Source organism: Podarcis muralis, chromosome 1, assembly GCF_964188315.1.
Source record: "Podarcis muralis chromosome 1, rPodMur119.hap1.1, whole genome shotgun sequence".
NCBI classification, from domain to species: domain Eukaryota; kingdom Metazoa; phylum Chordata; class Lepidosauria; order Squamata; family Lacertidae; genus Podarcis; species Podarcis muralis.
This window is the reverse complement of record NC_135655.1, coordinates 129045764-129072451: the sequence shown is the minus strand read 5'-3', so window position 1 is coordinate 129072451 and position 26688 is coordinate 129045764. Positions and strand designations below refer to the sequence as shown.

General features: G+C 48.5%; 1 protein-coding gene across 4 annotated transcripts in view; it reads right to left on the bottom strand.

Annotated features, from left to right (window-relative positions):
- Positions 1-19771, bottom strand: part of NRP2 (neuropilin 2) — a 237770-nt gene extending 217999 nt beyond the window's left edge. For all 4 annotated transcript variants that reach the window (XM_028702094.2, XM_028702112.2, XM_028702103.2 and 1 more), the window contains exon 1: positions 18798-19771. In XM_028702094.2, coding sequence (XP_028557927.2) covers positions 18798-18870 — 73 coding nt within the window. In that variant the 5' untranslated portion in view covers positions 18871-19771. The remainder of the gene's footprint in view (positions 1-18797) is intronic.
- Between the last annotated feature and the right edge of the window lie 6917 nt (positions 19772-26688).

Below are 26688 nucleotides of genomic sequence, written 5' to 3'. Positions count from 1 at the left end.
CTGAAAAATACGACTTTTATTTAGCCCCCAAATGGCAACTAGGAGTTCTATTTTGGTGACTGCAACCCTGGTCTAAGGAGCCATTTGGCACCTAGCTTATATATCTGAGTTTCTAACACTGCCTTGCCCAGACATCCCTGATCAGTACAGTGGTACCTTGGTTCTCAAACTTAATCCGTTCCGGAAGTCCGTTCCAAAACCAAAGCGTTCCAAAACCAAGGCGCTGTTTCCCATAGAAAGTAATGCAAAATGGATTAATCCATTCCAGACTTTTAAAAGCAACCCCTAAAACAGCAATTTAACATGAATTTTACTCTCTAACAAGACCATTGATCCATAAAACGAAAGCAATAAACAATGTACTGCAATCTCACAATCTATCAATCAATCAAACAATCAGTAGCTGAACTGGGTTCCAGTGTCACAAAAAAGAGCTGGAAAAACAAAAAACGCAAAGTCCAGTAGTACCTCTGGTTACGTACCATCCTCCTTGCAAACGCTTCAGGCAACAAGCTTCGCTAACCCGGAAGTAGTTGCTCCTAGAAGCAAACTCTGCCCCAGGATGCGAGTGGAAATTGTGCGCCAGAGATGTGCGCATGCGCGTGCAGCGGAAAGCCCCATTAGTGAAAGCACGCCTCAGGATAAGAACAGTTTCAGCTTAAGAACAGACCTCCGGAACAAATTAAGTTCCTAACCGGAGGCACCACTGTAGCAAAAACAGACAGACCTCAGCGTAACACTCAAAACGGAAGTGTGGCCCTCAAAATGGAGCAGATTCGGCTTCCAAAAAAGCTTGCAAACTGGTTTGCAGTGTTTGGATTCCAAGTTGTTTGACTACCAAGGCGTTTGCGGACCAAGGTACCACTGTAGTAGCCAGCTAGGCCTAGGCAGGTGAGGATGTGTTGCTCTCCTGGCCTTCTCAAAGATGCCCATGGCTGCCATGCCAACAAGGGGAAAGGCAAGGCAGGGGGGAGTTCAGCATGGTGTGGTCACAGCATTGGGAGCATAGGGTCGGCTGGCGCTGATGAGTGTTGGACTCCATCAATGTCTGGAAGCCACCACTTTGGCTGCCGCCATCCTAGGCCTTTTCCTCAAGAGCCAGAAACGTTCCAAAATATTACAAAAGTGGCTTTGGGCCCAGAACCTCGACACCACCAAAAGCCTGAGCTCTGGCCAGAGCACCATCGCTCCTCCCAATCGCTTAGCTCACAGCCTGCCTAAATGTTCAGGTCCCGATCCAAACCCTTTGGCAATCTTTGGCAGGAGATCGTGTCCGCAGACAACGGCAAGCGTGCCAAGAAATCGGGGCCGGCCCTCCCATTAGGCGGAGCGAGGAAGCAACTTGATTTTGGACGTTGTGAAAGAACTGCAAATTTTAGAAATAACAGTTGTTCTTATTGGGTTTTTACCACCAGGGAAGGGGAGATGGTTTTTTTAGAATTTTGTGCCTTGGGTGCCAAAATAACTTGACCTGCCATGGGTACTTTGCACCTTGGATTAGGGTTGGGGGCCCACCATTTTCTGCTCCACCTCAGGCAGCAAAATGTCCTGGCCTGGCTCTGCAAGGAAATGGAAGATAGAAGAGGGCAGCGGTTTCACCTAAAAACCAGGAGTTTGGTGATCAAAACTGGAGAATTGGCTTGTCTATCGTAGTTTCCTTTTTTTTTTAAATAATATTTATTACTTTTCCAACAATTTAAACACTACAAAAAAAAGAACAATGCCATACAATACAGAAACACTACATAACACTAACACATTAAACTAACAAAACAAAACAAAAACAGTTTAAAACACATCAAACAATTTCAGTATCTTTCATTCACTTGTTTCCACGACCTCCTCACACCTCCCTTTTTGTATTCCACTTCTGTTAATTGTTTCAGCAATTCCTTTCCATCTTCCTCTGTTTTCTATCCTATAATTATCTTAACACATTCTAACCTTATTTTTTTCCTTTAATATTCTATTAATCTATTTATACTTAATTCCTTATAACATTTCTACTAAAGCCATATAACTTCATCCCAACATTCTTCTAACATTCATTAATTTTACAGTATTTCTGTAAATAATCTTTAAACTTTTTCCAGTCTTCTTCCACCGACTCTTCTCCCTGGTCTTGGATTCTGCCAGTCATTTCCGCCAGTTCCATATAGTCCATCAACTTCATCTGCCATTCTTCCCGGGTGGGTAAGTCTTGTGTCTTCCAATACTTCGCGATGAGTATTCTTGCTGCTGTTGTTGCATACATTGTCTATCATAGTTTCCTAGCAACCACAGAGAACCTTTCTTTCCCTTGAATCCCCCCCCCCCGCAATACTGGCAAAGGATCCTGGGAATGTAACGGATGGCAAGGGCAGCAGTGCCACCCGGCTGACGACGAGTCTGGGACAAGGGACAAGATTCCCACTTACCGGTGCCACCTCCAGGGGGTCCTGGGGGTCCAGGCACCCCCATTTTTTGCTGTGGGCTCAACTAGATTGGGGCCTGCACCTCCACCATGGGGGCCCAACAGTGGAGGTGCAGGCCCCAGTTTAGTTGTGGCATCAGAGCATGTGCGCTGTTCCCCCGCGATGTCATTACAGTGCGGCGCAGTGCTTGCAGACATTGGGCACCCACAGTGTGTTGGGCCCAAGATGGCGCCCCTTATCCCACTTACCCAATATGTGGGCCAGTCTCTTATCTGAGCTGGGAGATAAGCAGTTTTGAAGGATGATAAAGTGTTAATTGCACGATGCCGAGAGTTGACGATTCAGAGGAAAACGCCCTCCCACACTGGGAGAGACTTTGATAGAGGAGAAACAAAAACAGGATAAGAACCTCGAATTTGAAAGTATACACTGATGGATGCCAGCCCATTCCAGAAGACTTGATTAAGGCAAACTCCTACCTCACTTGTGTGTGTGTGTGTGTGTGTGTGTGTGTGTGGTTTTTCTGTCTGCAATTACACATCAAGAAGAAGCACAAGGACATTGGAGCCGGTCCTTTGAGCATTCGATTTGACTTTGACTTCAAAGGGTCTCAGCCCTTTATTTTACAACATGGTGACTAGAAGAATTCGTGCTTCTGCTAAGCGCCAGTATTAAAACCATGACAGGAGCTGCAGTGATTTACAATAGCCGATCATGGCTAGCAGGAATCCAGGATGTGGGGAAAGGGGAGTTGTTGGGGGTTTTTTTTAAAAAAAGTTGTTTTTGAGGGTTGATGCTGCTTTTGCAAAGAACCCAATTCTCCTTTGGCTTGCAAGTACATTAATTAGAAGTGTCAAAGGGCTGCGGCGAGGGGGAGGGGGAAACTGAAATTGGTTATTGCCCCCTCTCTCCCTTGGGTGTGCCTTGGCTGTCATCGAGCCACACTTTCTGGATTAGACTACTGTAATCTGGGACCTCAAGGGGGATGCAATGCTTGTATCGGAAACTGCACATCACTGAGCGGAGAGAGAGAGAGAGAGAGGCTTTAGCAGATTTCCAGTTTGTTGGTGGTGTTTTTCCTCTCTCTCTCTCCTTTAGGACAAAACTGCACCCATCCTCCATCATAAGGGATAAATTGTCTGCTTTGAGATGGGATCCTTCTCTGTCCCACCCCCCCCCAAAAAAACCCCTGCAATCCCACCCCCAGGTTCTTAGATATCTGCAATTTGTTTTCATACCGCAGCTGGTCTGCCTAAAGGTCACATGATTTGGCAGCCATCCCAGTTGTTAAAAATTAATTTTTCCTTATTAATACTACTGGGGGTCCCACAGGATAGGATCCCAGGCTTATCTGAACCTGACAGCTTCCTAAACCCTATGAAGGATGCTTTCTCCTCTAAGGCTATCGGCGGAACAAGGCCGCTGTGTCCTGAAACTCAACTGCTCTGGAATCCTGTTAGGAAACCAAAGCAAATTCCTCCTTATTCTTATTCATTTCTTTAATTTATGTACACGCACACAATGGCTGTCTTCTAGAGAGGGAAGTGGCTTCTGGGTGAAGCCTTGAGGTTGATCTATACATATCCCTATAGCCTTACACACACACCCAAAGCACACGGTGCTAGAATTATGTGGAATTCATCTATACAGTGGTACCTCAGGTTACATACGCTTCAGGTTACAGACTCTGCTAACCCAGAAACAGTGCTTTGCTTCAGGATGCGAATAAAAATCGCGCGGCAGCAGCGGGAGACCCCATTCGCTAAAGTGGTGCTTCAGGTTAAGAACAGTTTCAGGTTATGAACGGACCTCCAGAACGAATTAAGTACTTAACCTGAGGTACCACTGTAATAGCAAGGTTTTCTTTAAAATAAAATAAAGTTTTGAGAGAGAAAGTGCAAGTGTCTAGACCTGCAAAAGTTGAAAGTGCACAGGCAATGCCTGACAAAATATGGGAGCAAAATCTACACAGCTCTTTTGTGTACCGACACGAGAAAAAGCCGAATTGCAGCACAATGCTAGCCATGTCTACTCAGAAGTAGTTTACTGTCGTGCAGGAGACTTCCATGAGCTCCTTTACTCTTCTTTGCCTACTGCTGACCAGATGGGGCTGCCACCCAGAGCTGTTCCAATGCCACGTGGGTGTGTGGGTGTGAGAAAACTCACTCCCGTATCTTAAACATGTTGTAAATATAATACAGAAAAGGGTTTAACATGCATAATCCACTCAGGGGTTATAAGGCAGCTGCCTACGTCCATCTCTCCTAAAAGGCACTCCTTTGGCAAAACTCTAGCAGCGGTTTCCAGTATTAAGGCGCCTTCCCTGAGAAACGCATTGAGTGATGCTGTTTTTCCTACACAACTTTTATTATGCACACCTTATGAAATCTGGGCGCATGACAGTCACAGTCAAAGCACTTCTTTAAAAATTCACTTATTTCCAAGGAGAGCGATTTATGCAGGCACAACCAACTCTCTCAGGTCCTACAAGTGTTTCGGGGGAAAGTACTCACCATGAAGTTATTACAGTAAGTGCCACACTTTTAACATTATTTTGGGGGGAGGGTGTGCCGGCACTGCCTACCCATGGGGACTCCCAGAAAAAAAGCACTGGTTATGCTCTCCTGTGGAAGCCTGGACACCTTTAAAAAAGCATATTTGCCAGCTATTCAAAGGGCTGTTCAAGCGTGGACAGAGTTTCTGGGGTACAAGGAAGGCGACAAGTCTAAACATCAGGAGTTTCCGAATCAGGGCCAAGCTCATTTTAAACCATATGGGGAATTCTGTCTCCTTGCTTTTGCAGCTATCCCTACTCCAGGCTAGAGAAGTTAACAAAGCAAATATCGCTGACTTCATAAAGTTGATTAACATTCTTAATTAAAGGCAGGCTAGGTTGTTTCAATGGTGCTTCCGACAGCTGTCCATTTCCTGTTGCAATTCCTCATTTCCAATTTTTTTTAAAAAAGCAAATCCGCTCCGCACCAGGATTTCGGAAGCCACAGAGCCAAACTTACCAGTTAGTGTGTACAAAATATTTGCTGCAGGCCTGACTCTCTCTCTGCAGCAATATGTTCTGCTAGATTTAGTGGAGCCATTTCTAAAAATACTAGCTTTTAGCAAAACATTTCGAAGTCTTTATGAGTGCACATTGCTCAGAGCTGCATAAACAATATCTCTGCCGTGGTCACCCAGATTTCCACCCTCCCCTTCCTTTTTCTAACTAGCCCAGGGAGATGACAAAAACACCCAGTTGTGTACAAGCACCTGATTTTTATCCTTCATCTCCAATGGGCTGCCTTAAACTGATGTCCTAACTGTTTGCTTGACTACATACAAATTGGCAGCTGCACTGTTTACCTCTTTTTTTTAAAAGGTGTTGTTTTTTTTACGTATATAAAATTGCAGAAGGCATTTTCCTCTTGATGTACATTACCATATTATTGTCTATTTAAAACTCTTTCCTCTTCTCATCTTACATCCCTTTGGGGAGCTGAGACAGGCTTTCATAATGGAGGAAAGCTTTCAAACACACCAGATTTTGACATAAATTTATCTACCTCCAGCATGTTTTCTTACTCTGCTTTGCTAATTACCAAAGCCATCTGTGGTGAAGTCAGGGCTTCCTCCTTGTCACAATTTATCTTTATCTCCTGCTAGATTATGTAGCGAAGTCACATTACAGTATCTCGGATATCGCACTCATTTCTTTGATGATGGAGCCCGACCGATATAAACAGGATTAGGATTTAATTACCAGATCCAGCACTAGGTCAATACCTGCCCCCCCCTTTATTTCAAATAACAGGAGACTGGCAGGGGCCCAAGAAAAAAAATGGCATGGCAGTGGGTGAGAAAGAGGGCCACAGTTCAGGAGGAAGACAAAACAGGAAGACCCACATTTACCAGCCCACAGATGACTGAAAACCAGATGAATCACAGCTGAACATGGGAAGTGATTTCATTTATAAGGTACCACGTGATAAGACAGCAGTTAGCAAACTGAAGCAATTCCACTTCCTGTTCCTATCTAGTCAAGAATTCCACCCAGGACTCCTCTTCTCTCTCTCCAGACATCAATAACCCTCTCCTCTGCTTGTCTAGGTTTGCAACCTTCATAAACTTTGCCTCTTCCTAATGGAACATGCTCCTGCCATCCTAGCAGTTCGAAAGCACATCAGTGCAAGTAGATAAATAGGTACAGCTCTGGCAGGAAGGTAAACAGTGTTTCCGTGCACTGCTCTGGTTCTCCAGAAGCGGCTTAGTCATGCTGGCTAGAAGACCCGGAAGCTGCCTGCGAACAAACACTGGCTCCCTCGGCCAGTAAAGCGAGATGAGCACCGCGACCCCAGAGTCGTCCATGACTGGACCTAACAGTCAGGGGTCCCTTTACCTTTAATGGAACATGACCAGCTGCAAAACAATAACGTAAGCCTGCAATTCTATGAGTTCTAGACACAATTCTGCTTTCACTGGGCTAAGATCTTTGTCGTATTTTGCAAAGAGATTGTCTCCGTTCTGTTCTACAGTCAAACCTCAGTTTTCGATCGTCTCCGTTGCCGAATGTTTCGGCTCTCAAACGTAGAAAACCCGTAAGTAAGTGTTCCCGTTTTCAAACGTTTTTCGGAAGCTGAACGTCCAGCGCGGTAAACAAGAGGCTTCCGATTGGCTCTTCCGATTGCAAGAGCCAATCAGAAGCCGTGCCTTGGAAATGGAATGTTTCGGAAGTCAAACATCCTTCCGGAACGGATTACGTTCGACTTCCGAGGTACCACTGTAGTTCCTTTAACAGAACTGAGTTGGAATGGACTGCAGAAATCTCAACTAGATCGTCCATGACCGTCGACCATCCAACCTCTGCTTACAGACTTAAATACAGCAAATCTCGTTGCATTTGCCAATGCTTCAAACATCCTTAGGTGCGCACTGCGATTCTGCCATGACCGACAGGACTACCCTAAAAACTTAAGTCACACTGATTTCAATGGAACTTTATTCCAAGCCGATTGGTTTTGAATCACATCCTCATCACACCACCAAACAGGCTCCCACCATTTCCTGCCTTACACACCGTGTGCTGGCTAGCAAAGGAAGCGAGGACTGCTTCCTTTTGGTTTCCTATTTATTTAAATGTAACCATTCACTCATTCCCACAGTGAGGCAGCGGCACTTGGCAAAGAAAGCTACTTGAAGTAGATTTGCTGGGAATGTTTACATTTGTTCTTGTAAAATATACTGAGCCTTTCATGCAGTAATGTGTTGTGCTTATAAATGTTGCTTAACTGCAGGGTTGGAATGGGAGAGAGGAGGACTCAAGGGAAACAGCACGAGGGAGCTGTGCGTTTTCTAATATATACATTCCAATTCCTTGGAATTATATAGTAATACGTTTGGGCCTTCTGGGATTGCATTATTAACAGCTTCTCAACTTTTGCCCCCCCCCCTTTTTTAAAAGAGTCAACAGTTTCTGAATTTCTCCCATCCTTCTTCAGAAAGACATTGGGCATTTCTGAGACCAGAGAATCCTCAATATTTGGAAAACTTACAGGTGCATATCCAACAATATCAAGGACTCCATCCTTGAAACATCACTAAAAAGTTAATATCCCCCCCCCCCCAAAAAATAATCTAATAGGCATGTCTGAATTTGGAAAAATCCAACTTCCCACATTACAATTTATTGCTGGTTAAATAGTTTGGTGGCGCTGTGGGAAGGGACGTGGGTGGCACTGTGGGTTAAACCACAGAGCCTAGGACTGGCTGATCAGAAGGTCGGCAGTTCGAATCCCCACAACGGGGTGAGCTCCCACTGCTCGGTCCCTGCTCCTGCCAACCTAGCAGTTCGAAAGCACCTCAAAGTGCAAGTAGATAAATAGGTACCGCTCCGGCGGGAAGGTAAATGGCGTTTCCGTGCGCTGCTCTGGTTCGCCAGAAGTGGCTCAGTCATGCTGGCCACATGACCCAGAAGCTGTACGCCGGCTCCCTCGACCAATAAAGCGAGATGAGCGCCGCAACCCCAGAGTCGGTCATGACTGGACCTAATGGTCAGGGGTCCCTTTACCTTTAAATAGTTTGGTGAAAATTTGCAGAGCAACAATAATATATTAATTGGGGATTGCCCTCTCAGGAATTCAGGGATGTACATTGAGTGCAGAACCACAGGCTTACAGAACTAGAAGGGTCATCTAGTCCAACCCCTGCAATGCAGAAATTTTTCGTCCGATGTGGGGCCCATGACCCTGAGATTAAGAGTCTCATCTATGGATTAATTAAAGATTTGATAGAACTGAAGTAACAGATGAGATGCAGGAGGAAAGGTTTAGATGAGGACCCACAAAAGTGGAGGAGGGCATATAAACTCTAAAAAAGAGATTAAGAGTCTCATACTCCAGATTTTGCCTTTGGGGGTTTGGTGGGAGGTGGGTTAGAATGCAGATGTCTCATTCTTCTCCACCTGACACACAAAGAAGCAGCTATTTATACACAGCAACAAGACTGCTGAACAGAGCGCTGGTTAAAGACGGGATGCGGAGGAGATAAAGGAGTGCAGAATTTCATGTATTGATTCCAGCCAGCCATTGGTTTCTAGTTATTAATAATCATCATCCGATGTAACGTTTTTACTGTGCAAAATGCATCATCGTTATCACTCCCTTCCATACGCCATGCATTCCAGCAAGACTATAGCCATTATTATTCCCATATGATAGATGGGGAACTGAGGCTGAAAGAGAAGGATTATCACTGAAGCCACCTACCAAGGCCATGGGATTCAAAGCCGAGGCCAGACCTGCCTGGTCCCAAGTACAAACATACCCTCCTCCCTTGCCTCCTATTTGAATGAAACAAAATGGGGAACGGGGCACAGGGACCACCAGACCTACAGCCAGATGGGATACAGGTATTAACACATTTACGTCGCCAATGGAGGACATTGTCCTGAACAACTTCCCATTTGAAAACTGGAAATTCAATAAAGCTGGTTGTTTCTGAGGCGCTCCAGATTTCACATAAGGCAGCGAGGAGTTTGTGCGTGATGTCCCATCCACGCTTTATCATCGATTTAAGCTATGTTGAAGGACCTTCTCCCATAACTAACCTGCCTGAGTGTTAAGATCAGTCGGGGTAGGGGGGCTTTTTCCTGGTGACACCACCCAAATGTGGCTTGTGGGGCACTGGCATGTGTGAGGGCCTTTTCAGTGGTAGCCCCTTGGAAGTGGGATGTTCTCTCTTCCAAGATGCATCAGGGCAAGATGCACTGGCACTGTACAGCTTCCCTGCTTGTGGAGAGATCATGCAATGTTTTTAGTCATTTCCCCTTCCCTCCTCTGTCTTGTCACTCACCTTCGGTCAGATATTGATGCTACAATTAGTCCAGGTCCTAGCGAAATGTCAAGGGCACTGCCTGGTCATGCGGTATGGGGTCACTTTCTGCTGTTGCATTCCCAGGATGTTGAGAAGATGCTTGGAGAGTTCCACCCTACGACATGCTCCCCTGAACCTTGCATGCCAGTGTGGTGTAGTGGTTAAGAGCGGTAGCTTCGTAATCTGGTGAACCGGGTTCAATTCCCCGCTCCTCCACATGCAGCTGCTGGGTGACCTTGGTCTAGTCACACTTCTCTGAAGTCTCTCAGCCCCACTCACCTCACAGAATGTTTCTTGTGGGGGAGGAAGGGAAAGGAGAATGTTAGACGCTTTGAGACTCCTTCGGGTAGTGATAAAGCGGGATATCAAATCCAAACTACTACTACTACTACTACTACTCTTCTTCTTCTTCTTCTTCTTCTTCTTCTGCTTCTTCTTCTTCTTCTTCTTCTTCTTCTGCTTCTTCTTCTTCTTCTTCTCCTCCTCAAAACTAGCTGTTGGGGAATGATGAGTGTGCCCAGGGGGTGATAAATGCCTCATTGTGGCAGAGGGTGTTTCTTCCTACCTTCAAAGAGGTGGTGGTGGTCCTTTTCCTTAAGAGGAACCTCCATGGACTCTTAACACCAGCTCACCACCTGCCAACACCCTCTTTTGTTATTCAAGGTGTGTTTTGGATTAAGTTGATTATCTTGATCCATTTCAATCTGCCTTCAGATCTGGTTTGGGGACCAGAACAGCTTTGGTCACTCTGGCCGATGACCTATCTTGGGACAGAGAGGAGCGGGATACAATCCTGCTTATTCTTCTCAGCAGCTTTTCATACCACTGACCACAGGATCCTCCTGTGATAGTCCCACTGCTCCCTGGAGGGCTGGTTCCAACAGGTAGCATCATGTGACCCCTGTCCGGTGTCCTAGCAATCTTGCTTGGGGTCTCACAGGGTTCTCTTCTGTCCAGTGCTGTGGCCATCCATGAATTTGGAGCTTAGTGCCATCCCTATGACACCCAGCTCTACAAGCCAATAAACTGACGCTTGATCGTGACAAGAGGGAGGCACTCTGGGAATTTGCTTGTGGTCTGTTCAGTCCCTTTACCTTTACGGCTGCAGAACAGGGCCTTGTTTTCGCACTCCCATTGCCGCACATGGCTATGTCATGCAGACATTTTTCTGCCCTTTAGTCACTTTTCTCCAGCAAACTTTCTCCTCTCTTGACCGGAGCACGCTGCAGGGTTGAGATTCAGAGCCGCAGGTGACCACACGGGCTTGCCTTGTAACAAGGGGGTTGGCCAAATGGTAGCTTTTCATCTGTTCAAATTGTAGTAATCGGAGACGCAACAGGGACAGGACCAGGCCGTCGCACCCCCTGCTCCTTGCTTCCCCTGTGGATTTAATGTAGGTCATATGCTTTTCTAAAGGCAGGGAGCTACAGAGTTACAAGACGTTTCTTTATCTTCAGTAAATTGAGTAGTCCGGGCTCAAGCTCTGGAGCTTGAAGACCAGCACTGCACAGGCAATCTCCCCGAACTGAAAACTCCTCCGAGTCTGCACCCGATGCCTAAACCAGCAGATGGCCTCTTTGCTACGAGAGCTACATTGGAAGTGCGAGCCAGAAGGGCAAGGGATAAACAGCCCTGGAGACAAAACTCCCACCATCACCGCCTTCAGATGTGGTCTGCCTGGGTCAGGACCAGGGTAATAAAAGAAAGCCACCGACTTCCTTCTGAAGAGAGCGGAAAGAAGCAGGGAAGGGAAGGAGCAGCAGGCAGGGAGGCTGGGCTTCACCTTCCAGGGCTATCAATCAGTCGCCTTTTAATAAACACTAAACGCAAATTGCTGCAAAGACAAATCTCCACCAGCAACAAAGGACCTCCAATGCCTAGCTTGTAGGGTGAAAGGTGCTCATATACATATACAGTGGTGCCCCGCAAGACGAATGCCTCGCAAGATGAAAAACTCGCTAGATGAAAGGGTTTTCCGTTTTTCGAGCTGCTTCGCAAGACGAAAAAAATTCTGGGTTTGAATTTCTGTGTGGTGGGTGGCTGGGGGAACAGCTGGGGAGGGGTTTGCAAGAATCTGGAAGCTTGTGTGGTTTTTTTCTGCATTTTTATGATTTTCTGTGACCATTGGGCCACTCTGCTGGTTTTTTAAAAAAATTCTGGGTTTGAATTTTGAAATGCTCTTTATAGTATGTGTGACTTTAAAGAGCACTTAATAAACTCTTGTTGTACCAAATTTGGCTTTGTTTGGACTTTTTTTGACCATAGGAACGCATTAATTGATTTTCAATGCATTCCTATGGGAAACCGTGCTTCGCAAGACGAAAAATTCGCTAGACGGAAAAACTCGCGGAACGAATTAATTTCGTCTTGCGAGGCACCACTGTACATATACATATACATATACATAATGTGTGTGTGCAACGCTTTATAAGTGTGTGGTTTTATAAATATTTAAATTAAATTAATCAAATAAATAAGCGTGCTATTCTCCTGGGTTATGAGTTTTCACATTTGCTTAAGCAGGGAGGTCGACTTTGAAGCGTTTCCCCCCCCCCCTTGGCAAATCAACTCTTTACCGACTCCCCTTTTACTTACACTTATAGCTAAGCCACACAGGAGTTGCCATCGCTACCCTGCCAGTTCTGTACTCACAAATAAAGAACCGTCTTAGATTTACGGGCATTAGCTGGGAATCCCACCTAAAACTAGCCCCATGCAAGTCCGAAAGAGTGAATGCACTGCCTTAAAGGATATAATCCTCAACCACATTCAATTATCTTGAATGAGCACCCTTGGGGGTGCGCCTTGCCGAGTAACTTTTACACAGGAGTAGTTCCACTGATGTCTACCGTATTACACCAGGTTGGCCTACAAGCTGCTCCCTTCTTCCTCCTCCTCTTTATCATTAACAGCTTTGCTCATCCAAAGCAAGTTTCAGGCCTCTTTGATTATATTTGTAAAGAACAGAGATTCAATCAAACTAAGTCAAGCGGCTGGGGCGATATAGCTTAATCACAGCTCTGCTCCCCTCTATTAACTTTATGCCGGTATTAAGGAGAAATCAATCAGCTGAAATGAAGCATTAGCCACAATTTCCTCCTCACGTGGGAAAAGCAACAACAGGCAGAGGCTCATTTGCAACTGAAATTGTTCCTGAGGGTGGCGAGAGATCGAGAACGGTTCAGCTCCAAGAATGAGGGAGTTTCCTTTGCGATACATCGGCCCCCCTTCCTTGGGTTCCTAAGCACCCCTTACATTTACACTGAAAGCCAGGGCTGGGAATTTGCTGAGCAGAACCGAAGGCCGTGGTGAAAACATATCGTAAGCCGGAGAGCCGCGCACCACCGTTACATCTAATTAATGCAATCTGCATATCATTTTCACAAACACGGCAGATGCTAAACTACAGTTGGTGGACATGTTGCACAGATTCTTGATCTGAAGCGCCACTGGGGGGCGGGGGAGAAATCTTGCAGCAGTCCTTGAAAATCTTAATATGCCTTCTAATTTACGAAGCTGAAAGTTCGTAAAGGTGGCAGGCTTCTTTTCTTTTTACTTGCATACTGGAATCTGAAAGCTTTCACATCTGTTTGCCAGCAGCGTCTAATTTATCTCTGAAACCTTGAGGACTAGGCAGTTCATTCAAAACTGGTGCAAGGAAAGTTTCTCTAAAAGCAGCAGCAGCATTTCGTAGGCTGCAAAGAAGCCAGCAATAACTTCGGACAGCAAACACAGATACTGCCCAGGCACATTCGCACAGGACACCCCCATCTTATTAAAATTGATAAATCCTTCTTATATGATGTTAGAACGCTCAGCTCAGCTACTGCGGCTGAACAATTGCCAGTCTTCTTTTTTGCATTCCAACTGGTCCACCTTTGCTGTTCCAACCCTTTACAACTCCCATAGCCATAATAAGCCTCGATCCTGTATGGGAAGCCCATTAAAAAGTACCACTTAGGGACTCTGAGCTGATTTGTCTTACCCGTGTTCTTGTATTTTGTTTGGGTGGGTAATCTTTGTCTTAATAGAATTTTTATGGATTGCCTGGGTTTTGTTTCCGCTTCAGCGGCCTAAGCAAATCAATGCCAAGTGGTAAAAAGAGATTGTTCTTCGCTACAAACAGGGACAGCCACAGCCCTCCCTGCCTGAAAGGAAAAGAGAGTCGGTCACAAGGACTGGACTAAGCACAAGAAAACCCCTGGAACCACACGCCAGTCTTTACGCGCAGATACATTTCGGCCCACGAACAACGTGGGAAGCAAAGTTAGCTGCTGCCTTCTCCAGCAGCCGCCGCGAAGAACCCAAGCCACCTGTTCTTACACCTCTCCCTAACTCTTGTTTGCAATGCCATTTGGTTTGCAACAAGCATTAGCTGGAACTTAAGCATACAGAAAATCCCCCCACAGCGGCCGGGAGAAAAAGTTACATCATTGCACTGCGGCGGGGGACGGAATCCTGACACCTGCAGTTCTGCCAGCAAATCTCTCCACGTGCGCCAGAGAGGGCTCTCTGAACACCACAGCTGCAGAGCCCAAACGGAGATGCTTCTTATTCACAGAATCATAAGCGCTGGGAGGGACTCCAAAGGCTGCTTCGGCCAATCCTGAGCCAGGAAGGCAGCCCTCTGGTCCATTCAGCAACCTCACCTTCTCCCCCCACCCCACATCTCTGCAACCCGCAGTGAGCTACAAGCAGGTACATCTGCTGCAAGCAGCCCTAGCAAGCCATCCACATGCTCAAAACCCAGAAAAATCACATTTTGGGGTACGCAATTACCTTTTTATTTGCAAAGCTAAGAAGGTCCAGTAAGGTTTCGAATCGGGTGGGGGGATGGCGTGTCGAGATTCCGGCATTGCAGGGGGTTGGACTAGATGACCCTCGGGGTCTCTGACAATTCTACGATTCTGTGAATCCAACAAAATATACACTACAATCTTCTGCTGAGGTTCACAGGGCACAACACGGAACCGACATGCAACACCTGCCTTGCCGAAAGCAAGTTTGTGCCTTGGCAGATTAACCCGCCAAAATACCCCTTGCCACGCTTTCCAGTTCTCGCCAGCCCTGCTTGCCCGGCACATGCTTACAGATCCTGCCCACGAAGAGCTCTGGGGCCTGCCCCAGAGAGCCAAGCAGGAAGGGGGCAGGCAGCTCCGATGAGGCTCCTCCATGCTCGGCAGCTGTTGCGTTCTGCCTAAATGGGTACTCTCCAGGGCTCAACAGCTGGGCAGGGAGGCTAGGGTACTACTACTGCCTGCAAATCTTCACCTGACACCCCCAGCCCTCCCCAACCCCTTACTTCAGCCTGCCTGTGTGTGCTGGGCCTCAGGGAAAGCGGCTTGCTAGGTTCCTCAAGCCCTCCAACCCAGCCTTGGTGGCTGCCAAACAGAGGTTCCACTGCAGTCTCCAAGACAGCAGCCGTCTCTGCAGCACAGCACGAGTGCCAGGAATCCAGGGACAAGCTTGTATTTTACTACCGCTTCCCCTTTTCTTCGCCCCCCCCCCCCGCCTCCATTACTTCAATCACATGTTTCTGCTTCCCCTGCCGTTTTCACTTAAATCATCTGGCGGGGTGGGGGTGGGGGAGAGGAGCGGATCCCCTGGAGGGATTCCACACCACAGTGGCGATGAGATGGCTCATAATCTACTTAGAGGAGAGGGGTTTTTGCAAGGGAAAATACAGCTCCCGGCAACCACCTTGCTTATCCCCAGGAGTCAAAAACCCACTCTGGAGCAGCTCTTGGGAATGTGTGCACATCAGCTTTTCAGAGGTGACTTCAGGCAGGCATGCTAAACCGAGGTGATTGCTAGGGCTAACAGCTCCAGAGAGCAAGGAAGCCTGTTTCATTATCCCGCATCACTTTTACCCCATATCCCCAGTCCAAATGGGAGAGCAGAGCCCCTTTCTGCTCACGGCCTATTTTTCTCCCTTCCATTCCTTTGGTGCCCTGGTTTACTCTCTGAGCAAATGAGCCACCGAAGCAAGTTAAGAGCACCCTTAAGGGATAACCGAAGGCAGAAACAAGAATCAGACGGAGTCTCCCTCCCCTGAACTAACCTTCTGCCAACACTTATGCTTCACACTCTACCCTCTAGATGTTGTTTTGGCTGGGTGTGGAGGCCTGGGCATGTTTCAAGCAGTTTTATGCTTTCCTTTTTTGGGAACCAAAGTGATGCGGCCATCCCTCACCCTGGACCACAACTGGGTCTCTTTGGCCAGTCCATTCTCATCTGGCTTGTTTCATAGATAGATCATTTAATTCATCTGTATGAAGGCAAGGCTCCCTTCTCTATATACTGTAGTAGCTGGTCTTTACAGCGAGGAGAGCGGAGTTTGCAGTTAGCCACACACAAGGGAGAAAAAACATGGCAGGCCAGGCGGGCATTGCCATCCATCCATTCTCTCTAGCCCTAGAAGGGGTAAAGATCAAGCCGGCAAACCTCTCGCCCTGCGAGGGGAGGCGGAGGTGCCCACCCCTGCCTTCAGCAAGTGAGCTGGTAACTTCTCCTAAAGGCGTTGTTTTTGCAAAGGAAAGCTGCGGGGTTGTTTTTAAGCGAGGGGCGGAGTGATGGTAGAGCGGCTGGCGTGGAGAGGGCGGAGGAGGGGGGGGGGGGAGAGGCTGGAAGGAAGCAAGAGTAGCCTGGCAAAGCCAGCTTCTCCTGACGGGACTTGATGCATTTGTTTACACGCCGCCCAGCCGAGGAGAGGCGGGCACTGCCGCAAGGTTCAAGCCTTGCCAAAAGGGAGAATCTGCTGCTGCTGGCGGCGTGCAGCACGCTCTGCGCCCGCCGCACCAAGCGCCACTGCCGCCGCCGCCGGGAGAGACCCGGGAAGAGCGCGCTCGCTCGGCGCCGGGCGTTTTACGCACGCGGCCCTGGCCAAGGGACCGGCCGGAGGCTTTGCAGCTAGGCGTGAAACGAATGAGGAGGGGTGGGGGGAGAACGTCCAGAAATACAAAGAGAAAAATAAGTGTGTGTGGGGGGGGTATAATATACAGCCTGCATTTAGAACAGGGCGTCCGCCCACCCACCAATAAAACGCTTCGCTTGCCTTGCTGCAATCGGCTGCCGCCGCCGCCCTTGAATGCTGGCAGGGGTTTCTGTGGCCAGACAAACACCCACGGGGTGCCAAAGCTGTCCAGTTTAACACTTTGGAACCGCCGCCGCCGCCTGCGATTTGCGGCGTGAGTTCAGATCTCGCCTAGGGGGGTTTTCTCTCTGGTTTTCCGCCATGCCTTCCTCGTCTCAGAGAGCGGCCGGGACTCAAACCGACTTAAGGAGCCCAGCCTCTTGACGCGGAGGCCGCGCGCTCTCCGCCTCCAGTTGCGTTGGCCGAGGTGCTCTGCGAGAAAAGCACTCTGCTTATGCTCAGGGCCGCTCCCTCCGACTTGATTTCCGGGGCCTGGAGATCCCCAGCTCAAACTACACCCTAGTTTCCTCACCAGCAAAATGGTTTCCTCGTCTGTTTTTTAAAGCAAAATTAAACACGCGTACCCCTCGCCAGGATTCGCGCGAGGATGACCGGCTGAGGTTACGCTTGGCACCGTGGTGGGCGCAGTTTACCTGGGGGTCAGCCAGCCCCACAGAGCTCGGAGAGGCTTGCTTGCGCGTAACCGTGCGCAGGCAAGCGCCGCTGAGATCCTTAGCACGCTTACTCGCAAGGAAGCCCCAGTGAACAGAGCGGGGCTGGCTTCTAAGACGACAAGCCTGGAAGAACCGCGCGGCGGGGATGCCGACCACTCGCCCCAAGCTGCAGGGATAGCGCGGGCTACGAGCATCATTCCCTTGCCTTCTGAGCGCCTCTCCAAAGCTGGTACTGCCTCGCTCGTCTTCCCTTCCTCTCCCAAATCCTGTTGTTTTGCTTCTAATCTGCCTTATCTGCGTTTTCACTGCCTGCTCGGTGGCTAATTCGGAGGAAATGAGTGTCAGCTCTCCGATGGAGTAATTAAAGCGGACGGGTTTAGTGCGCCCTCTTCGCCAGTAAGCGGGGATTAGCTCCAGACTCCTTTTTCAGTAACAAGACTGGAGGAGGAGGTTTTTTGTTTTCGTTTTTAAAGAAACAAGACCATTTCACTTTTGGTAATAATAATTCATTGCGGTTTGTGTTGGGGGAAGCAGTCTCTCCTTATCTCTGCATGGCCTTGTCTTACTTATTTCTCCTTCCACCCCCGCCTGTTGGGTTTTTTTTTTTTGGGGGGGGGGGGGGGGTTGGTCAGCTCCACCAAGAAAAGTTTACATCCTACTTTGCAAGGTTGTCCTACTGCCTGTTTGTTTGCCTGTGCTTTGCTGATAATGATTTCTCTTTAGCGGGCTCTTTTCTGCCTCTCTCTCCCCCTGTAAGCAAAAGCCACACGACGGGGTGTTGTAGGGGCTGGGAGACACCAGCACTTTCCCCAGTTACTGCAGCTGTCAGATACCAGGCGAAAAAGGTGTGATGTTCTTACTCTCCCCTTCTCAACTGTATTCAGAAAACGCCACCAGCTTTTCGACTTCTGGAAGCCCGCTGGTTCCCCCTTTTCATTTGCAAGAGATGAAAACGTGGGGAATCTGCGAGATGCATCCCAAACGTATAAATGATTTATTATGTCTTTCTGCTCAAAGATAGAGAGCTCTTCTGGGCAGCTCCCCGGGGAATTACGCTCCGCATAAGCGGAGTGACGGGGGTGGGGGAGTGGGAGAAAAAGAGTCTTGCCTCCGCCCCCGGAAAAATTGCAAGTCGAGGAGACTTTGTAGTATTTTCAGACCTTTGATTTATTCCATATGTGACAACAGCATTATAAAAGGGAAATCCTAAACAGCCTGCCTCCTGCCTATTGCAAGGCGTACCATCCACGCTACAGCCAACTCTACTGGAGATGAAAGTTGGATTTGGGGGAAGGAGAAGAGTTCTGGGTTCGTGGATGTCAGCAGATCCACTGGAGAAATTTGGCGGCGCAAAGGGGGCTCGCTCGCTCCCCCTCACCCCCAACCCACACCCCTCAAATATGAAATCGTTGGGAATACTCTGGTTTGCCTTACCTGCTTGCCCCGTGACTCCGGATCCGACCAGGTGCAGAACCAGAAGTGCCCAGAGGAGAGGAAACGTATCCATTTTGGGGAGGAAATGTTCGGCGGCAGAAGGGCGATTCCTCCCAAGCGGCGTGGGCTCGGCGACGCGGGTGGATGCGAGGGGGAGCGAGGTGTTTCCTTCGCAACTCCCTTCTCGTCCTCTTCCTCTCCGAAGGGACACCGAGCCGGAGACTCCCCTTCGCCAAGACTTCGAGTCCCCTTCGGTGCTCCCTGCGCGCCGCTCGCCGATTTAAACACACGCGCACACGCGCGCGCAAAACCCACTTCCAAAAAGGATCAGGACGCCGGAGGGAAACTCCTCACATTCGCCAGAGGAAGGAGGCGCAGGCAGCTGCTCGGGAAGCCGCGCGCACCCGCCCGAATGGCACACGGCGCTGGGGATCAAGGCGGAGACGCACGCGCGCACGCCTTTACGCAGGAGAGGGAGAGCGCGCCAGTTCTTCAAAGTGGCGTTCCCCTTAGCGCCGCGGCGGTGCCAACGCTCCGAGCCGAGCCGCCGACAGAAAGGTGCCGCCTGGGCATCGCCAGCAGCCGGGCTCAGCCTCAGATGGACGTCCACACGCACACAATCCGGAGCGAGATGGCAACGGGTCTGGCGAATGCTGCTGCTGCTGTTGCTGCTCCTCCTTCCCAAGCCCCTTGTCCCTCCTCGCCCGCCTGCTGCCCCTTTGCGCTCAAGGGCTGCTGCTGGTGGTGGTCAGTTTCACGCTAGAGGCGTTTTCCGGATGCAGCGCCGGGAAGGAAGGAGAATGTGCTGCTTGCTGCTGCTGCTGCAGCCGCCGCCGCCTTCCAGATGCAGAAATCCCCGGGCTGGAGCTCGAGTTTTGCTCCAAGCCGCCGCCGCTGCCGCCGCCTTGCTGCTCCTTCCTCCTCCTGGGCTTTGCGCGGCTTTCCCCCTCCGGAGCTGAGCGTTGCCGGCGCCCTGTCGCCTCGCTTTGCCTGCCTCTCGGCTCGCTCGCCGCCTTTTCAGGCAGAGCGGCATGTGCATGTCAGACAGAAAGGCAGAGCTCTCCGATTACACGCTCTCGCAGGGCCCGCCCCTTCGATGTTTCTCATTTAAGCCCGACGCGCCGAGAGGGGAAGGGGGAGAAGGAGGCAGAGCCCCGGGAACGCCGAGCAGGCCACGCTCGCAACTCGGCCGCGATCCAGCGAAAAGGGAGAAGGAGAGGAAGAGGGAGGGTGGAGAGAGGAAGAGCCGAGGCAGCAGAGCTCTTCTGGATTCCCTTGCAAGATCAAAGCGGCGGCGGCAGAAACTGGAGTGCCCCCCCCCCAACTCCTGCGCTCCCGGCTGCAATCCGCGCCTCGCCCTTGGCAGAAGCAACAAGTCCAGGGCAAATGCGCCTCTCGCTTCGCACACAAACACACACACACACAGCATCCTAAGCTGCGTAGGTAGCTTTATATTGGCGGCGGCTGTTGGGCGATTCTTGCAGGGCTACCCTGGTTATCGTGGCTTGGATCTGTATATGACACGTTATTGTGTAGATGGGATTATTTTTAAGAGCACATTATTTTTACGCCCGGGAAACGGGGCTGCAGGAGGGAGAGAAGGGGCGAGGTGATCGCGCTGGAATGCAAAAATGCGAAGCCTTGAGCTCCAAACACCCGCCCACACGGAGTGAGACACACAAATAACACTTAAGAGGCTGGCAGGAGACACGTTATTTGCTATAACACCGTGGAAGGGTTTTTACTTAAAACTTGCCAGCAGCAGCTCAATAAATAAATTTACCTCTGGGATCAGGCCAAGTATGTAAAGACTCAGCCTTATAAAGAGATTGAGACAGAGTCTGCATGGTAAAGGAAGAAAACTGCAACACACCAAGAGGCTGTTGGTCCATGAAAGGGTAACACTGCGCAGGCTTTCCTGTTGCACAGAGCTCTTCATCAGGCAGAACGGAACCATAGAATTGGAAGCGGCCACGAGGATCTAGTGAGTCCACCCTCCTTTGCAACACCCCGTGTGAGGCTCAAACCGGCAAACCTGAGATTAGGAGTCTCCTCTCCCAACTGAACTAGGATGAAAACCTCAGTGTAATATGGAAATGTGTGCATTCTTATGCCTAGGTCTCAGTGAAGTGGCTTTACCTATCTCCCATTCCTTCCACAATCCTCAGAGCGTTGACCTGCAATTAACACCCAGTCAAAACTGGTAGAACTTAAAGGAGGACTAAGGAACCCATGAAAGGGACACAGGTGGCGCTGTGGGTTAAACCACAGAGCCTAGGGCTTGCCGATCAGAAGGTCGGCGGTTCGAATCCCCGCAGCGGGGTGAGCTCCCATTGCTCGGTCCCTGCTCCTGCCAACTTAGCAGTTCAAAAGCACAAAGTTCAAGTAGATAAATAGGTACCGCTCTGGTGGGAAGGTAAATGGCGTTTCCATGCGCTGCTCTGGTTCGCCAGAAGTGGCTCAGTCATGCTGGCCACATGACCCAGAAGCTGTACGTCAGTTCCCTCAGCCAATAAAGCGAGATGAGCGCCACAACCCCAGAGTCGTCTGCAACTGGACCTAATGGTCAGGGGTCCCTTTACCTTTACGGAACCCGTGACCCCTCAGATGTTGTTGGGCTATAACTCCCATCATCCTGGGCCATTGGCTATACTGTCTGGAGCTGTTGAGAGTCGGGAGTCCCTTGCAGGACCACAGATTCCCCCTGCCCCCATCCTTGACTTGGGAGGCCGTAACCACATCTGACACTGAAGGCACCTATGTCAGTGAAGTGCTGGTGTTGAAGGGATCACGTGAGGCAGGCTGACTTTTAGCAGGTCCCTCTGTGTTTTAGGAGCACCTGGCTCCGTCCCCAAAAGCAGTGTGCGCCATCAGCCAGGCACATAAGCTCTTCCACATATGGTGCTGGCGGCTGGAATTTAGCATGGACTGTAGCCAGCTCCAGCCCAAGACATTCTGTTTTTGTTTTTTATGTTTTCAAAATTATACATTTCGTTAGTTTTTACAATCCATTTAACATTTCAAAATTTGACTTCCTTCATTTTTTCTATTTTCTGCATATCCAAATCCATTTAACTTACTCATTTCTTTATCTACTGTAGATATATACTCATATAAAACTGCAGGTTATTATATTAATCCTGCTAATGTTTTTATCTGTGTACAACTTATCTGTAAATATTCAATAAACCATTTCCATTCCTTCATTAAAAGTTTGTTAGCTTGATTTCTTATTCTTCCGGTAAGTTTTGCCATTTCTGCACATTCCATGAGTTTTTGTATCCATTCTTCCTTTACTAGGACTTCTGCTTCTTTCATCTTTTGGGCAAGTAACATTCTTGCTGCTGTAGTAGCATACATAAATAAATTTCTATACAATTTAGGTAGCTCTGTGCCTATTATTCCCAAAAGAAATGCTTCTGGGTTTTTTTTTACAAACATTATTTTAAACACCTTTTTCAATTCATTATATATCATTTCCCAATAAGCTTTAACCTTACTACAAGACCACCACATATGATAAAAAGAACCTCCTTTCTCTTTACATTTCCAACCCTTGATTTAAATTTACACATTTTTGCCAATTTACTTGGTGTTCAATACTATCGATACATCATTTTTACGTAATTTCCTCTTAAGCCGTAACATGATGTAAATTTTATATCCGTACTCCACAATCTTTCCCATGCTTCCATATCAGCCAAAGACATTCTGGCACCTGAGGCAAACCACAAGACATTGGTTCCGGGCAGGAGTTGATCACGGTGTGGATTTGCCAAGTGTGCCTTCCTCTTAGCACATTTCTCCCTTGCGTCCTGAGTTTGAGTGTCTTCAAAGCCTTTGGTAAAGGCTGTTCTCCAATTGGAGCACTCGCAGGCCAGTGTTTCCCAATTGTTGGTGTTTATACTACATTTTTTTAGATTTGCCTTGAGACAGTCTTTAAACCTTGTTTGTTTACCACCAGCATTACGCTTTCCATTTTTTAAGTTCAGAATAGAGTAGTTGCTTTGGAAGGCGATAATCAGGCATCCGCACAACATGACCAGTCAAACGAAATTTATGTTGAAGAATTATTGCTTCGACACTGGTGATCTTTTCTTCTTCCAGTACACCTGTACTGTACTGTACCGTACCTGTACAGGTATTAGTTCGCCTGTCTTCCCAAGTGATGTGTAAAAATTTTTGGAGACAGCGTTGATGGGTCATGTGGCCAGCATGACTAAGCTGCTTCTGGCGAACCAGAGCAGCGCACGGAAACGCCATTTACCTCCCCACCGGAGTGGTACCTATTTATCTACTTGCACTTTGACGTGCTTTCGAACTGCTAGGTTGGCAGGAGCAGGGACCGAGAAATGGGAGCTCACCCTGTCGCGGGGACCTTCTGATCAGCAAGACCTAGGCTCTGTGGTTTAACCCACACTGCCACCAGCGTCCCATCCTGAGAGCTGTTAGGAGACTCTTAATCCCCACCCCCCAAAGATGCAAAGCTCAGAGTTGCTTAACAGTCCATCTCTTTCCAAGGAACCTCCCTGACTTGGGCTCACTTGCAGCGACTCAGATCAGTTCCTTTGCCCTTTGAAGCGAAAGGTAACACAGCAGCATTTAATACTAATGAGCCACCTAATTAAAACCTTGTTTGTTATTGTGATAAGGAGATGCATTGATTCACCTGGGGTCCTTTGGGAGGATTGCTAGGATATAAATTTAATAAATAACTTACTGTTGCATGCTGTGCTCTCTCTCTCTCGCTCTGTGTGTGTGCTTAAACATATGCTTGGGAAGAAAAGGATACCTTTGCCAAGCCAAGGTTTGGGTTGGCTCTCAGTGGAACAATATAAAACGATACCATTAATCTGAAGGAAAAAGGAATGCAGCTAACTCAGACAGAAAGAAATACGGGTAGAGGAGGGTGAAACAGAAATGTGAGAGAAAGTCTCCTTTAAAAATTTTTTATGGTGATATGGTATTCCAAAGATAGACAGCTTGTACCTACCAAGTATTTTTAAACTGTGTGGGTGCATGTGTACATTTCACAAGTTCACACGGAGACCCAGGGCTAACAGATTGGAAAACACTTCAGCTTCCCCTCTGAATACCGAAGCGAGACTGGTGGGTTCCAAGCACCCTTGCTGCAACAGACAGACATAAATACTGAGAGTGTGTACACGCTATGCCTTAACAGCACATTCGAAGCACGTCTCTTCCTAATTCTGGGCCCTGCAGTTTACCTCTCGCAGAGTTACCATTGTGAGTCGAGGACTCTCCACCCGCATAGGATTATAATAAGACACACAGACACATTGTTGTTGTTGTTTAGTCGTGTCCGACTCTTCGTGACCCCATGGACCAGAGCACGGCAGGCACTCTTGTCTTCCACTGCCTCCCGCAGTTTGGTCAAACTCATGCTGGTAGCTTCGAAGACACTATCCAACCATCTCGTCCTCTGTCATCCCCTTCTCCTTGTGCCCTCCATCTTTCCCAACATCAGGGTCTTTTCCAGGGAGTCTTCTCTTCTCATGAGGTGGCCAAAGTGGAGGGAGCCTCAGCTTCACGATCTGTCCTTCCAGTGAGCACTCAGGGTTGATTTCCTTCAGAATGGATAGGTTTGATCTTCTTGCAGTCCATGGGACTCTCAAGAGTCTCCTCCAGCACCATAATTCAAAAGCATCATTTTTTCGGCGATCAGCCTTCCTTATGGTCCAGCTCTCACTTCCATACATCACTACTGGGAAAACCATAGCTTCTACTATACGGACACATTATTTTAGGTTAATATAATGCATAGGTTAAAATAATGTATACAGACACATTATTTTAGGTTAATAGGCAAAAATAAGCCATAACTTTTATTGGTTACAGCATGTGAGTAGTATTGGCTTAGGCACTGGATGAAACAGCAATACCAGACTCCACCCCGCACAGAGGGGAGTCATATCAGGGTTAGCAACCAATGGGAGGAGCTTGTTGATGCAAATACAACTGGAAGCTCCCCCATGACGTCACCGGGGGTTCTGCCATGGCCCTAGCCACTAGCTGGGCATCAGACAGGATCCAAGACCGCCGGATTCCTTTAACGGAATACCCAAAAGAGGAGGGGTAGATGATGGTGCGTAACCAATCCTCCAACACAGCACACATATTCCAATGCCTAACCGCCAATACCAGAAAGTTGTGAGGAATTGCTACGAGGTAGGCGAAAAAACCAAGAGGCTGGTGCCAATTTGCCAAATGGATAAAAAAGTCCTATCAGGCAACCTTGGGCAACCAAGGCAACCAACCGAAGCAACCGTGTTCTGTGTTGTGTATTACTTTGATAAAATACATCTTTTGTTATGTGCAAATGGTCCATAAACTACCATATAGCATATATTTAACACAAAAAAGCGACAATTTGTTGTTGACAAAGGACAGCTGGACACATAAAGGGCCCCATTACCTTCAGTAGCTTAGGGCCTCATCAGACCTAAATCCAGCCCTGAGTGGACCCATCTCCCCTCCCCTCCTGCCAGTTTCATCTCCTTTCCTGCCTCTCTCCTCAAATCCCACGCAGCCATTTTCTTCTCACTCAAAACTTGTTAGGTTGTTTTTCTAGGCGTACCATCTGGGGTGCAATGGGTCTGCAGCCTGTGGCAGGAGATATACTTAGGCCGCCTGTTTGAATTAGTATGCCGGTGGAGAACCATGGCTGATTGGCGGAGCATCTCCACTGTACACAGGGTCCCAGGGTCAGATCCTGGCAACTCCAGGTAGGAGCTTGGAAAGGCTCCTGCCTGAAACCCTGCAAACCTCTGCTGCCTGCCAGTGCAGAGAGTGCTGGCTTCAATGCACCAAGGCTGTAAGGTAGCTTTCCTACTCTGGCCAATGTACTACCAATACGGGCTGGTGCACAATAGCAGCTAAAACTATGAATTAAGAGGTCTTCAGTTTCACAGCCAAAGAATCAGTAGCATGGGCAGCCCGCTCTTCTTGAAGCCACTGCCCTCCCTGAATGCAAGAAAGGAAATCAACAAGAGAGGCCGACTACGTACTGGGATACTGGGACGTGGGTGGCACTGTGGGTTAAACCACAGAGCCTAGGACTTGCCGATCAGAAGATCAGCGGTTCGAATCCCTGCGACAGGGTGAGCTCCCGTTGCCCGGTCCCTGCTCCTGCCAACCTAGCAGTTCGAAAGCACATCAAAGTGCAAGTAGATAAATAGGTACCGCTCCGACGGGAAGGTAAACGGCGTTTCCGTGCGCAGCTCTGGTTCGCCAGAAGTGGCTTAGTCATGCTGGCCACATGACCCGGAAGCTGTACGCCGGCTCCCTCGGCCAATAAAGCGAGATGAGCGCCGCAACCCCAGAGTCGGCCACGACTGGACCTAATGGTCAGGAGTCCCTTTACCTTTACATTACTTACTGGGATAATATAACATTTGAAATCGGTAGGAATATATCAGGAAGAGTGTTGCGGTAACAACACTTAGCATTTATACAGCACTGTAGAGTATTTAAAGTGCTCGCTCACATTGAAACCAGCTCCAGGCACAATATAATGAACGAGATGTTATAGGCATGGGATCTGTTACCTAACCATCTCATGAAGAATCCTATGGCAACTTAAAAGCACCAGATTGATGGTGTCACAATAAAGCTTGTTGTTGTTTAGTCGTTTAGTCGTGTCCGACTCTTTGTGACCCCATGGACCAGAGCATGCCAGGCACTCCTGTCTTCCACTGCCTCCCGCAGTTTGGTCAGACTCATGTTTGTAGCTTCGAGAATGCTGTCCAACCATCTCGTCCTCTGTCGTCCCCTTCTCCTTGTGCCCTCCATCTTTCCCAACATCAGGGTCTTTTCCAGGGAGTCTTCTCTTCTCATGAGGTGACCAAAGTATTGGAGCCTCAGCTTCAGG